Source organism: Notamacropus eugenii, chromosome 1 (genome assembly GCF_028372415.1).
Source record: "Notamacropus eugenii isolate mMacEug1 chromosome 1, mMacEug1.pri_v2, whole genome shotgun sequence".
Classification (NCBI taxonomy): domain Eukaryota; kingdom Metazoa; phylum Chordata; class Mammalia; order Diprotodontia; family Macropodidae; genus Notamacropus; species Notamacropus eugenii.
The window spans coordinates 462,158,827-462,172,220 of record NC_092872.1 but is presented as its reverse complement, the minus strand read 5'-3'; the positions used below and the strand labels follow the sequence as shown (position 1 = coordinate 462,172,220).

The following is a 13,394-nucleotide window of genomic DNA, read 5'->3' as shown; positions in this document are numbered from 1 at the left end:
TAATCCTCTCAGCCTCTGCCATCTACCCTCACAAAACTACAGTGTTACATTCATTTCACAATCCCAGATACCTTTCAGATAGCTTGAACTGTATGTTCAGAAGACATCAATGACCAAAACTGAACTCATTCTTTCTCCTATATGATCCTCATCTCTACCCCCCACTTCCCTACTAATGTAGAGAGCATGATAATTTTCTTAGTCCTTCAGGCTTACAACCTAGGAGACATGCTTGACTCCTGAACAACCTCTTTCACACACACCCCCAAAAACAATCTATCAACAAGCCTGTCAATTTCACTTTTGCAAAATCTCTTGAATACACTCTCTTCTCCTCTCTTCTGACACTGCCAGCAATCTAGTACAGGTACTCAAAACCTTATAACTGGATTATTGTAAGTCTGGCTGCTTCAAGTCTCTCCCTGCTCTAATCCATCCTCCATTCAGTCACCAAAGTCATTTTCCTAAAGCTCAGGTCCGACCATATTTCCTTCTACTAAATAAACTCCAGTGGTTTCCTATCACTTCCAGGATCAAATACAAAATGTTCAGTTTGGCATTCAAAGCCCTTCACAATTTAGACCCACCAATGTAACCTTTAGCCTTCTTACATCTCCTTCCCTATCACACACTTTTTGATCTAGTGAAACTGGCTTCTTTGCTGGAGCTCTTAGTGGAAATAAAAGCAAAATATACCTCATACCTCACAGATGGGGGAGGAGAAATACTAATGAACTAACATTTACTGAGATTGCTAAGAACAAACAGTGTATACATTTTGCATTGACTATTTTGGTTAACATTCCCTTTGTCATAAAGATTTAATGAAGGAGAGAACAAAAACAGGAAATTATTATGATATAATGAAAAATGGCATCAATAAAATACATTTTTAAAAGGCAAATAACCTCAACATAGTCTCCAGTGAAGGAGAATTCTGCAGATTTCCCAGAGAACATCAAAGAACAGCAAAAATTGTTCAAAAGAAAAATAATATTTTAAAAAGATATTAAGAATGCAATTAAATCAGACTTCACAGTACAGAAATAAAAAGAATACAAAGAGCAGTTAGGAAAAAATACAGTGGAGAATCTATTCCAAAAGTAGGCTATCAGTGAGGGAATAACAGATATGGAGGAAAAATACAGAAGTAGAAGAAAATTTGGCAGAAAAGAAGCAAAAGGCAACAACCTTATCTATACAAGCCAAAATAATTAATAAACAGGTTGACACTGAAAACATATTAATAAGAGGTTACACAGAAGAATAAAATGAATAAAAGAGTCAAATTGTAGGAAAAATACAAGAAAAATTACCATAGTAGGAGGGGAAAGGGGAAAGAAAAGTGAGGGGGAGTTAAAAGGGAGGAAAGAAGTAATAAAGGAAAACAAAAATAAAAGGGAGGGAAGATTGAGGGAGGCAGTGGTTAAAAATAAAACTATTGAGGAAGGGAAAGAAGAAGGGAAAAATAAAAGAGTAAATGGTGGGGGGGAATTGGATAGAGAGAAAGATACATATAGTAATCATAACTGTGAATGTGAATGGAATGAACTCTCCCATGAAATGGAGCCAGATAGCAGAATGCATCAAAAACCATAATCCTATAATACATTGTTTACAAGAAACATATTTGAAACAGGGGGTACACACAGGGTAAAGGTAAAAGGTTGGAGCAGAATATATTATGATTTAGCTAATGTAAAAAAGCAGGGATAGCAATCCTAATCTCAGACAAAGCAAAAGCAGAAATAGATCTAACCAAAAGTGATAAGAAAGGAAACTATATCCTGCTAAAAGGCATCATATACAATAAAATAATATCATTACTTAACATATATGCAACAAGTGGTATAGCATCCAGATTCTTAGAGAAGAAGTCAAGGGAGTTACAGGAAGAAACAGACAACAAAACTATACTAGTGGGGAACCTCAACCTCCCCTCTTTGGACTTGATAAATCTAACCTCAAAATAAACAAGAAAGAAGTTAAGGAGGTGAACAGAATTCTGGATAAGGTAGACATGATAGACCTCTGGAGAAAACTGCATGGGGATAGAAAGGAATATACTGTTTTCTCAGCAGTACATGGCAAATACACAAAAACTGACCACACACTAGGGTAGAAAAATCTCACAATCCAGTGCAGAAAGGCAGAGATAGTCCACACATCCCTTTCATATAATGATGTTATAAAAATTATATGTAATAAAGGGCCAGGGAAAGATAGATCACAAATTAATTGGAAACTAAATAATCTAATCCTAAAGAAGGAGTGGGCCAAACAACAAATCATAGAAACAATCAATAACTTGATTCAAGAGAAGGACAATAATGAGACAATCTACCAAAATTTATAGGATGCAGAGAAAGCAGTTCTTATGGGAAGTTTTATATCATTGAATGCTTACATGAATAAAATAGAGAAAGAGGATATCAATGAATTGAGCATGCAACTGAAAAAGGTAGAAAAAGAACACACTGAAAATTCCCAATTAAATACCAAATTAGAAATACTGAAAACTAAAGGAGAGATTAATAAAATTGAAATTTTGAAAACTATTGAAAGAATAAATAAAACTAAGACTTGCTTTTATTAAAAAAACAATAAAATTGATAAACTGTTGGTCAATTTCATTAAAGAAAGAAAGAAGAAAGCTAAATAACCAATATCAAAAATGAAAAGGGAGAACTCCCTTCCAATGAGGAGGAAATGAAAACAATAATTAGAAATTACTTTGTCCAACTGTATGCCCAGAAATTTGATAATCTAAGTGAAATGGATGAATATTTTAAAATATATATATATTTTATATATAATATATAAATTATATAAATATATATAATATAAATTTTAAAATATATATATATTGCCTAGATTCACAGAAAAGAAAAGAAAATACTTAAATAACCCACCACAGTAAAAGAAATTAAACAAGCCATCAATGAACTTCCTAGGAAAAAATCTCCAGGGCCAGATGGATTTACAAGTGAATTCTATCAAACATTTAAAGAATAGTTAATTCCAATACTATAGAGACTATTTGGGAAAATTGGCAAAGGAGTCTTACCAAATTCTTTTTATGATACAAATATGGTTTTGATACCTAAACCACGAAGAGCCAAAACAGAAAAAGAAAATTATAGACCAATTTCCCTAATGAATATAGATGCAAAAATTTTAAATAAGATATAAACAAAAAGAATACAGCAACTTATCATAGGAATAATACATTATGATCAGGTAGGATTTATACCAGGAACGAAGGGCTGGTTCACTATCAGAAAAGTTATCAGCATTATTGATCATATCAACAACAAAACTAACAGAAGCCATGTGATTATCTCAATAGATGGAGAAAAAGCTTTTCCACAAAAGATAATACCCATTCCTATTGAAAACACTAGAGAGAGGAGGAATAAATGGATTCTTCCTTAAAATAATAAGTAGTATCTACCTAAAACCATCAGCAAGCATTACATGTAATGGGGACAAGTTAGATGCATTTCCAATAAGATCAGGGGTGAAACAAGGATGTCCATTATCACTACTGTTATTCAATATGGTACTAGAAATGTTAGCTTTAGCAACAAGAGAAGAAAAAGAAACTGAAGGAATTAGAATAGGCAAAGAAGAACCTAAGTTATCACTCTTTGCAGATGATATGATGATATACTTAGAGAATCCCAGAGAATCAAGTAAAACACTACTTGAAATAATAAGGAACTTTGGCAAAGTTGCAGGATGCAAAATAAACCCATATAAATCATCTGCATTTCTACATATTACTAACAAAGCCCAACAGCAAGAGACAGAAAGAGAAATCCCATTTAAAGTTACGGGAGACACGATAAAATATTTGGGAGTCTACCTGCTAAAACAAACCCAGGGACAATACGAACACAATTACAAAACACTTTTCACAGAAATAAAATCAGATCTAAGTAACCAGAAAAACATCAGTTGCTCATGGGTAGGCCAAGCTAATATAATAAAGTTGACAATTCTACCTAAATTAATTTACTTATTCTGTGCCATACCAATCAAACTACCAGAAAGTTATTTTTTAGAGCTAGAAAAAATAATATCACTAGGGAAGTTTGCCTAGCCATATCGGATCTCAAATTGTATTATAAAGCAGCAATCATTAAAACCACTTGGAACTGATTAAGAAATAGAGGGGCAGATAAGTGGAATATGTACTAAAACAGAGTAGTCAATGATTATAGCAGTCTACTGTTTGATAAACCCAAGGACCCCAGCTTCTGGGATAAGAACTCACTGTTGGACAAAAATTGCTGGGAAAACTGGATCACAGTGTGGCAGAAACTGGGCACAGACCAATGCCTGACACCATACATAAGAATAAAGTGCAAATGGATACATGATCTAGGTATAAAGACTGATACTATAAACAAATTAGGGGCGCAAGGAATAGTGTATTTGTCAGATTTATGGAAAATGGAGAAATTTATGACCAAACAAGAGACAAAGAACATTATAAAATGTAAAATGGACAATTTTGCTTACATTAAATTGAAAAGTTTTTACACAAAGTCAATGCAACCAAGATTAGGAGGAAAGCAGAAAACTGGGAAAGAATTTTTACAACTAATATCTGTGATCAAGGCCTCATTTCTAAAATATATATAGAACTAAGTCAAAAGCACAAGAATACAAGTCATTCCTCAGCTGGTAAATGGTCAAAGGATATGAATAGGTAGCTCTCAGAGGAAAAATTAAAGATATGTATAGTCATATGAAAAAACGCTCTAAATTACTATGGATTAGGGAAATGCAAATCAAAACAACTCTGAGGTACCACATCACACCTATCAGATTGATTAACATGACAAAGCAGGAAGATGATAAATGTGGGAGAAGATGGGGGAGAGTTGCAACATTAATTTATGGTTGGTGGAGCTGTGAGCTGATACAGCCATTCTGGAGAGCAATTTGGAATTTATAGCCCAAAGGAGTATAAAAATGTGCATACCTTTTGACCCAGTAATATCACTTCTAGGGCTGTATCCCAAACCGATCATAAAAATGGGAAATGAACCCACATGTACAAAAATATTTACAGCAGCTCTTTTTGTGGTGGACAAGAACTGGAAATCGAGGGAATGCTCATCAATTAGGAAAAGGCTGAACAAGTTGTAGTATATGAACATAACGGAAGACCATTGTGCTATAAGAAATATAAGTCTGACAAACAGACGGACTTCAGAAAAACCTGGAAAGACTTATATGAACTGATGCTGAGTGAAATGAGCAGAACTAGGAGAACACTGTACACAGTAACAGTCACAGTGTGCAAGGACTGTTTCTGATAGACTTAGCTCTTCACAGCAATGCAAGGACCTAAAACATTTGCAAAGGACTCTTGATGCAAAATGCCATCCACATCCAGATAAAGAACTATGGAATCAGAATGCAGAATGAAGCAGACTATTTTCTCTGTTATGTTTGGTTTGGTTTGGTTTGGTTTTTCTCATGGTTTCACCCATTCCTTTAATTCTTCTATGCAACATGACTAATTTGAAAACATGTTTAATAAGAATGTATGTGTTGAACCCATATAAGATTGTATGCCATCTTGGGGAGGGCGTGAGAGGGAGAGAGAGAAAATTTAAAACTTATGGAAATAATTGTTGAAAACTGAAAACAAATTAATAAAAGAGAAAGAAAAATGACTAATATTTTTGAATATTACAATAAACTGAATTCAGATAACCACAAAATTCTAATCAGTCAAATAAGATAAACAAAAACCAAATAAATCAAAACAGATCAATATCAGGAAGAAAAAAATCCAGGCATACCATAATAAGGTACAAATTAATTAAACTCAACAATTTATAGTTAGGTTCAAACAATAAATTTTGCAAATACCCAGGAAGAAGAACTTCACCTATAGAGAAATAATTAAAATTAGCCAAGAATAACTTCAGAGGCATAAGAAATTGAAAGGGATAAGATAATAAGAAATACCAAGCAAACAAAAGAGCTCCAGATAGACCCAAAACAACATATCCTGCAAAGTCATACCTAATTATCAATGAAAATAGTCCTTCAAAAAGGAGAGTCATTTTAGGGCACTCCCCAGAAACAAAGATAGATGAGCAGATTATTTGACTTCAGAAACACTTGAAAAAAAAAACAAAAATATATATAATTATTAGCATGTAAGATCCTTGAGGGCAGAGATTATCTTTTGGGCTTTATTTTTTTTGTATCCCTAGGGCTTAGCACAGTGCCTGATACAAAGTAGACACTGAATAAATGTTTATTGACTTATTATTAATTAATTGATAAGTACAATTATCCCAAAGAAACAAAGACAATTCTCTCATGTTTATAGGTTATTGTTTTAAAAAAATTAACTTAAAGATAGAGAACAAAAGGAGATCAAGAGACAAAATTGATTTAGGGTGCTAACAATTTTAAATCATCTAAAAGCAGTGATGTAAAACTCTAATTGAAATGAATCCCTGAATGCCGTGTACTGACAGCTGTGTACTGACAAAGAAAAACACAAATTAATATCTCTGTTGTACTATATTTTTATTTATTTTTAAAAAATACTTCCCTATTACTCTTTCATCAGTTTATAGGATAGAGCTTCACAGTTGATACCTCTATCTTAAATAGTCAGAGTAGGAAAGGAAGAAGAGTTGAATTAATATTCCTCAGACTCAATATTGGGCTTCTCTTTATGTGACTTATGAAGGGAAAACAGAGGGAAGCAGTGAATAGAAACAAGGAGGACTCAATGCCATGAATATGTGTATTGGTCCTTCGTTGCCAAAGAAGACCATACCATCAGAGAAATAATGACATGACTTGCACTTGACTTTCTTTTGAGTGAGGAAGGGCTGTGCAGGTCACCAGCCTCACTTCTGCTCCAGAGCCATCTGAATCTAGTGATCAGATATTCATCAGGATGACTGGAGATGACCTAGGATGAGGCAATTGGGGTTAAGTGACTTGCCCAAGGTCATACAGCTAGTGAGTGTCAAGTGTCTGAGGTGAGATTTGAACTCAGGTCCTCCTGACTCCTGCACTGGTGCTCTATCCACTGTACCACCTAGCTGCCCCGATGCCCTGAATAATGACTTGATCAAAAAATAAAGTAAAAGAACACTTAATACCTATCTGAAAAAAGAATAATAATGATACAACATATCAAATTTTTAGGATACAGCTAATGCATTTCTCAGAAGAAAAAAAATTTATCTCGAAAAAGTACTAACAAAATAGATAAAGCATCAATGAACTGAGTATGCAATTTAAAAAACTAGGAAGAGGAGTAGAGCCAATATGGCAGATGACAGACAGCTGAATTCTCCCAACATTCCCCTCCAAATAATTTAGAAATAATTCCTCAAATCAAATTTTGGAATGGCAGAGCGAACAAAAGGTCAGAGAGAAACATTTTTCCAGTCTAAGGTAATTCAGCAGGTCAGCATGGGAGGTCTATAACACCGGGGGGGGGGGGGGGGGGGGCTGGCCCAGAGCAAAATCAGCAGCAGGCCTCAGAGGTCACTGCAATAATGATAGCAGGAGCAGTAGCAACCATCCTCCAATTTACATAACGAAGAGATTCTCAAAAGAAGAATGGGAAATTATAAACAAACAAAAAGATTGTTCCAGATAGCACTATAACAAAGAGAAAGGAAAATTTAAATGAAAACTCATGCAAAATTAAACTAACCAAAAAATAGTTATAACAGCTGAGCTTGGTACTGAGACAATGCAACATCTTTCCTTCATTGTATAAGTGAGGGATCAGAGTATGGACTTATGGATGTACTGTTGGATGTGTTTGATATGCTGCTTTTGCTGAACTGCTTTTCTTTTTCCTTTTAAAATACCTATTAAACTCAATTGGTGCAGAAATCTATCATCCTACAGGAAAATAGGATGGGGAGCAAATAAGAAAAGGGGATAGGTGCTGATAGAAGGGGGGGCAGATTGGGAAACATGGTAGTCAGAAGCAAAACACTTTTGAAGAGAGACAGGGTAAAAGGAGAGAAAGGATAAAAAATGGGGAAAATAGAATGGAGGGAAATACATTCAGCAATCATAACTGTGAAAAAAAAATTTTGAAGTAAGTTTCTCTGATATAGGCCTCATTTCTCAAATATATAGAGGAATAAGTTAAATGTATAAAAATAAGAGCCATTCTCCAATTGATAAATGATCAAAAGATATGAACAGTCACTTTTCAGATAAAGTAATCAAAGCTATCTACAGCTATATGAAAAAATGCTCTCAATCATTAGTGACTGAAGAAATGCAAATCACATTTGTGAGGTACTACTCACACTGAACAGACTGGCTAATAGGACAGAAAAAGAGAATGATAAATGCTGGAGATGTGAGAAAAATGAGACAACTAATGCACTATTGGTGGAGTTGTTAACTGATTCAACCAACCCTTAGAGCAATTTGAAACTATGCCCAAAGGCCTACCCATTACATGCATACCCATTACAAAAATATTTATAGCAGTTTATCATCTTGGCCAGTGGGGTCAAACTTGAATAGAAATGGGGCCTAGTTAAATAAATAAAGATCCCTGAGAGCCACAAAATGACTTAGAATACTACCTACCAATTTTACTTATGTTTTATGTATTTTTTTAATATTTCCTATTTACATTTTAATCTGGTTCAGACTACATTTGGGAATGTTCTTGGTCATGTATTTGACAATACTGATCAAGTACACTGCATAATTATTTAGAGTGCCCATAGAGTGGGTCAATAAGCACATTCATTTGGACAAAAATATAGATGGACAATGAAGTGGGGCTATAAGTGAATACAAAGAGGAGTATGAGTTTAATTGTAATTAAGGAACTACATATCACTTTTAGTGATTCTCTCTATCCCACCCTCAACCTTCTCCCTAAAACAAAATTCATTTTTAAGCACTATATTATATATATTATATCTTATATCTTATATACATATTATATATATAATATCTAGAGATATATTATATCTAGAGATATAATATGATTATGAGTCATGAACTATTGAAATAACCGAATAATATAAGTTGTGGGTCACCCAAACAGACTGAAGCATATTACCAATAAAAATTATATGCAAGAAGTAGAACAAAAGATACCAAAGAGTCATAAAGCTTGGGGTAGTGCTGTCAGTCATTCAATGAGAATAAGGAACAACTAATGGAGAGCCCAAAAGCTGCACTGGCACCATTGTAATGCTAAGAGACCAAAAGGAAAGCTTTTTTAAAGTTCATTGGGAAGATTCCCAGTGTAAGATTTATAGGAAGATATGTACAAAAATCACATAGGGTGAAAAGTTATAAGAGGACACAATCTATACAGTGTAGAAACTACCTATACTGATGAGACATCAGCTCCTTTGAAGTACTGAAGGATCTGCCCCTAATCCATTGTGCTTGAGCCCACGACAAGACACCAAAGGTAACAGACAAAACTTAAGTCTTGCAATAGTGGGCACGAAGATGCATAAAGAACTAGAGGACAGCTTTGAGAACATGGGAGATATCTTCTGTGAAGGAAGGGGACCACACCAACCTGAGTAAAGACGAATGAAGGTGACAAGCATATCTGCAGTGTTGGAGGAGATTCCCACAACCATGAGACTACAATGTTCTAGCTGGTGCTATACACTGACCTCAAAGCAGAATGACAGAATGAGCAGCATATTCATCACAGAATAACTAGATATACAGGCATTCAAACAACAGCATCCAAAGCAAGATGAGAACTCAGAAGATCACCTAGTCCAAATCTTTCCTTATATAGAGACTCATTTCCACAGGCTTCTTGGCTAAAAATGTGTATACCTCTCAAGTAAGAAAACTGTAAATAGTCTACTACTAACAAACATCAGAAATTTTAAATATGATAATACAAGATAATTTTCTTTTTACCTGAAGATGACCATATTCCTCATAGGAAAAGACTTCATCTCCTGTATGTACATTGAAAATAGAATGGAGGCACGTTGTTGGCCGGGGATCTTGCTTAAATTGCTGAACCTGTAATAAAAAAAAAAATGAAAATGTGGAAAGACACTTGAACATTCATCCAAGCTGGGAGACCTCCAGTTGTCCATTTATAAAAATTTGCTAGTGAAGATATTCACAATCAGCATAAACAGTGCAAGGCAGAAACATGCAATATATCAAACTGTTCTATATTCAAGAGAGGAGGCAAGCACTACAAAGAAAGAGCTCATAAATGCTAACTTAATATAAATAGTGAATGCTGTCGCTAAATAGTTACTATTCGGTAAACACAACGTCTCAAGTATGGGGTGCATTTTAACATAGCAGTTCTGGCTTATCTAAGTTTCATGCTCTATTTAATTTCAACATCATGTAACAGTTTATCCTGTGACTACACTGAACTTCACAGATTACCCTTTCATTGCATATTGCTATTTTTGAATGCTTATGTAACCCTAACTATGTAGAAAGTGCCCCGGCATCAGTTACTGCCTCTCTCTGACTCATTAGCTGTTCTGTACCTAGCAAAAGTTTCAATGCACAGTTTCTCCCCACAGATAGCAAATCTCAATCTATGTTCCCACTTGAAGTTATTAAATTCCCTTCCCACACCTGCTTCTTAGTATTGAGGCTATCTAAATCTCAGAGAACAAGGACCACGCCTTTTATTTATCTTATATGACATTATGAGCATGCAATGATATTAAATAATCTATCATTTGCTTCATGTATCTGTATACCAAATCCTTTCCACTAGAGGCTGTGGGCATGCTGTGGATGATTTACTCAATGAAAAGCAAATTATTTTTCTCCTCTGAATAACCTGAAGTAATGACTTAACATTTGTGTAGTCAAGATTTTGGCATACTAATCATACAGATCTTTTCTAATATGTTGAGGTGCCCATAAAGAAAATTTAAATATTGTCTTGCCTGACTAATGATTGATAGAGTCATGGCAAAGTGGATACAGTGGCAGGCCTGGGGTCAGGAAGACCTGAATTCAAATCTGGCCTCAGACACATACTAGCTGTGTGACTCTGGGCAAGTCACTTAACCCTGTGTGCCTCAGTTTCCTCCTCTGTAAAAGGAGCTGGAGAAGGAAATGGCAAATCACTCCAGTATCTCTGCCAAAAAAACCCAAAATGAGGTCACAAAGAGTCAGACACGACTCAACAACAACAATGGAGCTTAAGGACTTAGGTGGAAGTGTGGACCTGTCTCCTGCACAAAACTGTCAATCATTCCAGGTTACCCCCCAGTCTAGATACCAGAATATCACTCCAGTTAGATCTTCTCAAGGTCCGAGCAACTTAAAGCATTTGACCAGGTGAGTTATCTATCATTTAAAACCTTAGATATCACTTCCTTTAGGAAGCCCTCACTGATTTCCCTGATTTATAATAAACTTTTCCTCCCTGAGACCTCACATAGAATCATATATTCAGAGCTAAAAGGGACTCTAGAGGACATTTAGTCCAATGCATTCATTTCATTTTATCGTATGAGAAACAGAGGCACAGATTTTAAGTGACTTCCATAAGGTCACACAGGTGGTAAGCGTCAGAAGCAGATTTGAACTCCATAGCAAGTGTTCTTTCCACTGCACCTGGTGGGCACCCCACAAAATACTTTGCTTTATAACTCTAATGAATTTCTTCTATGATGTTGCTTATTGTATCTATGTACTCCCTATAATCGATTATATCTACAGTCTATTATACAACCTATTATTATCACCCTATAATACTTATAGTTCCCCAAAATAACATTTTATCTGTGATCTGTCTCCTCTAGTACTTAAAACAGTACTATGTATATGGCAGATGGTGGCTGTTCTTAAAGAATCCAGCTGGATAACTATGGATACTATGTAGTTGACCTACTACTTGCCTCACAAGGTTGTTGTGAGGATCAAATGAGATAAAATGCTTAACACAGGACTTGGTACATATTAGGTGCTTAATAAATGCTCCTATTCACACTATTCTGTGTATCTCTCTAAGTTCCCTGCAACCTTCCAGGCTTCATCAGAGAATGTTCCTGAAGTAAAAAGCACATGCATACTTCAGTCATCCCATGTGGATCAAAAAGGGCAAAGAGTTTAACATATCAGAAAGCAATAATTGCTGCAAACATGCTAAATTGCCATTTACAACTATCCTCACTATCTGCAAGAATTCAGAATGATAATTTAAATGTAATTATTTTATCAGAGGAAACAACAACTACTAAATGATTAAAGACATTCAAAAGGGAAATTGCATAACTGTGCTTTCAGTTTTGAAGCTGTTAAGATAACTACTTTAGTATCTAAAAAGAAACAACTCTAAAAACTTTAAAGATTAACAAAGTATGGTGTCTGGCAATTTAAGAAACAAAACAACAACAAAACCTCTTAAGGGAATAGTTAGGAGAGATCTTTAGCCAACATTTCTATAATGCCCAGAAATGGGATCTGAAAATAATGATTAAAGGATTCAATTCTTAGACTAAACTTGACCCCCCAAAAAAATTATTCCCTAAATTTTGCTGAGAAACTTTAGCTTGCTTTTTCCTAGAAGTCTATCACTGTAAAACATTTTTTTTTCCTTTGTGCAAAGGTAAACTAGTATACCTGCAGGCATTATTCAGTCACAGCTTTGAGATATACAACTGGAAAAAATTCTAGAGTTAAGGAGTTCTTGACATTAACATTTGTAAAACAGTACTGATGTTTCTAGTGCCTCCAATCTTCCACAATTTGGCTTCAATCTACATTTGTAGCATTACTTCACTGGATGTACTCTTCTGTTACAGCTAAATAGAACGATTAGCCATTCCCCAAACTCAACCTGCCATCTCTCACCTTGATACATTAGTGTAGGTGCAGATCCACATGCCCAAATTGTACTTTTTTTTTTTTTTTTTTACCATATCCACTTGTTAAAGTTCCCTCTTTTCCCCCAAAGGCTAAGATTCTGGGTTATCTTCCAAGAAGCTTTCTATGATTTTCCCAAGCTGAAAAGTCACTTTCCTTACTCAAATTTTCCTATAGCACCTATGGCTTAACTTAGAGGATAAAGAAACATGATGGGATACCTGATACTTATGTTATATAATACAATACAGGGTGACCATCCTTTACTGTCATCATACACTATAATCTTTTTAATGAAACCTGCATTCCTAGATCAATTATAATCAGGAGAGACTTTTTACTCCCTCATGATTTACTCAACATTATCATAATTAACATATATTTCTTAAGTAGCTATTCAAGAACAGGACTACTCAAAGCAAGTTGTGGCTTTACAGACCAGTGTTCTCCAAAATATGGACATGTACCCTTAGAGAACTGTGGCATGATCCAAGTGATATGTGATTAACTTAACAGAGGGCAGG

At 34.9% G+C, this 13,394-nt stretch overlaps 1 protein-coding gene across 4 annotated transcripts in view; it reads right to left on the bottom strand.

Annotated features, from left to right (window-relative positions):
* The window catches only part of PHKB (phosphorylase kinase regulatory subunit beta), a 248,296-nt gene that overhangs the window by 176,711 nt on the left and 58,191 nt on the right, over positions 1-13,394 (bottom strand). For all 4 annotated transcript variants that reach the window (XM_072632135.1, XM_072632137.1, XM_072632134.1 and 1 more), the window contains one exon: positions 9,934-10,041. In XM_072632135.1, the coding sequence (XP_072488236.1) occupies positions 9,934-10,041 (108 nt within the window). The remainder of the gene's footprint in view (positions 1-9,933; positions 10,042-13,394) is intronic.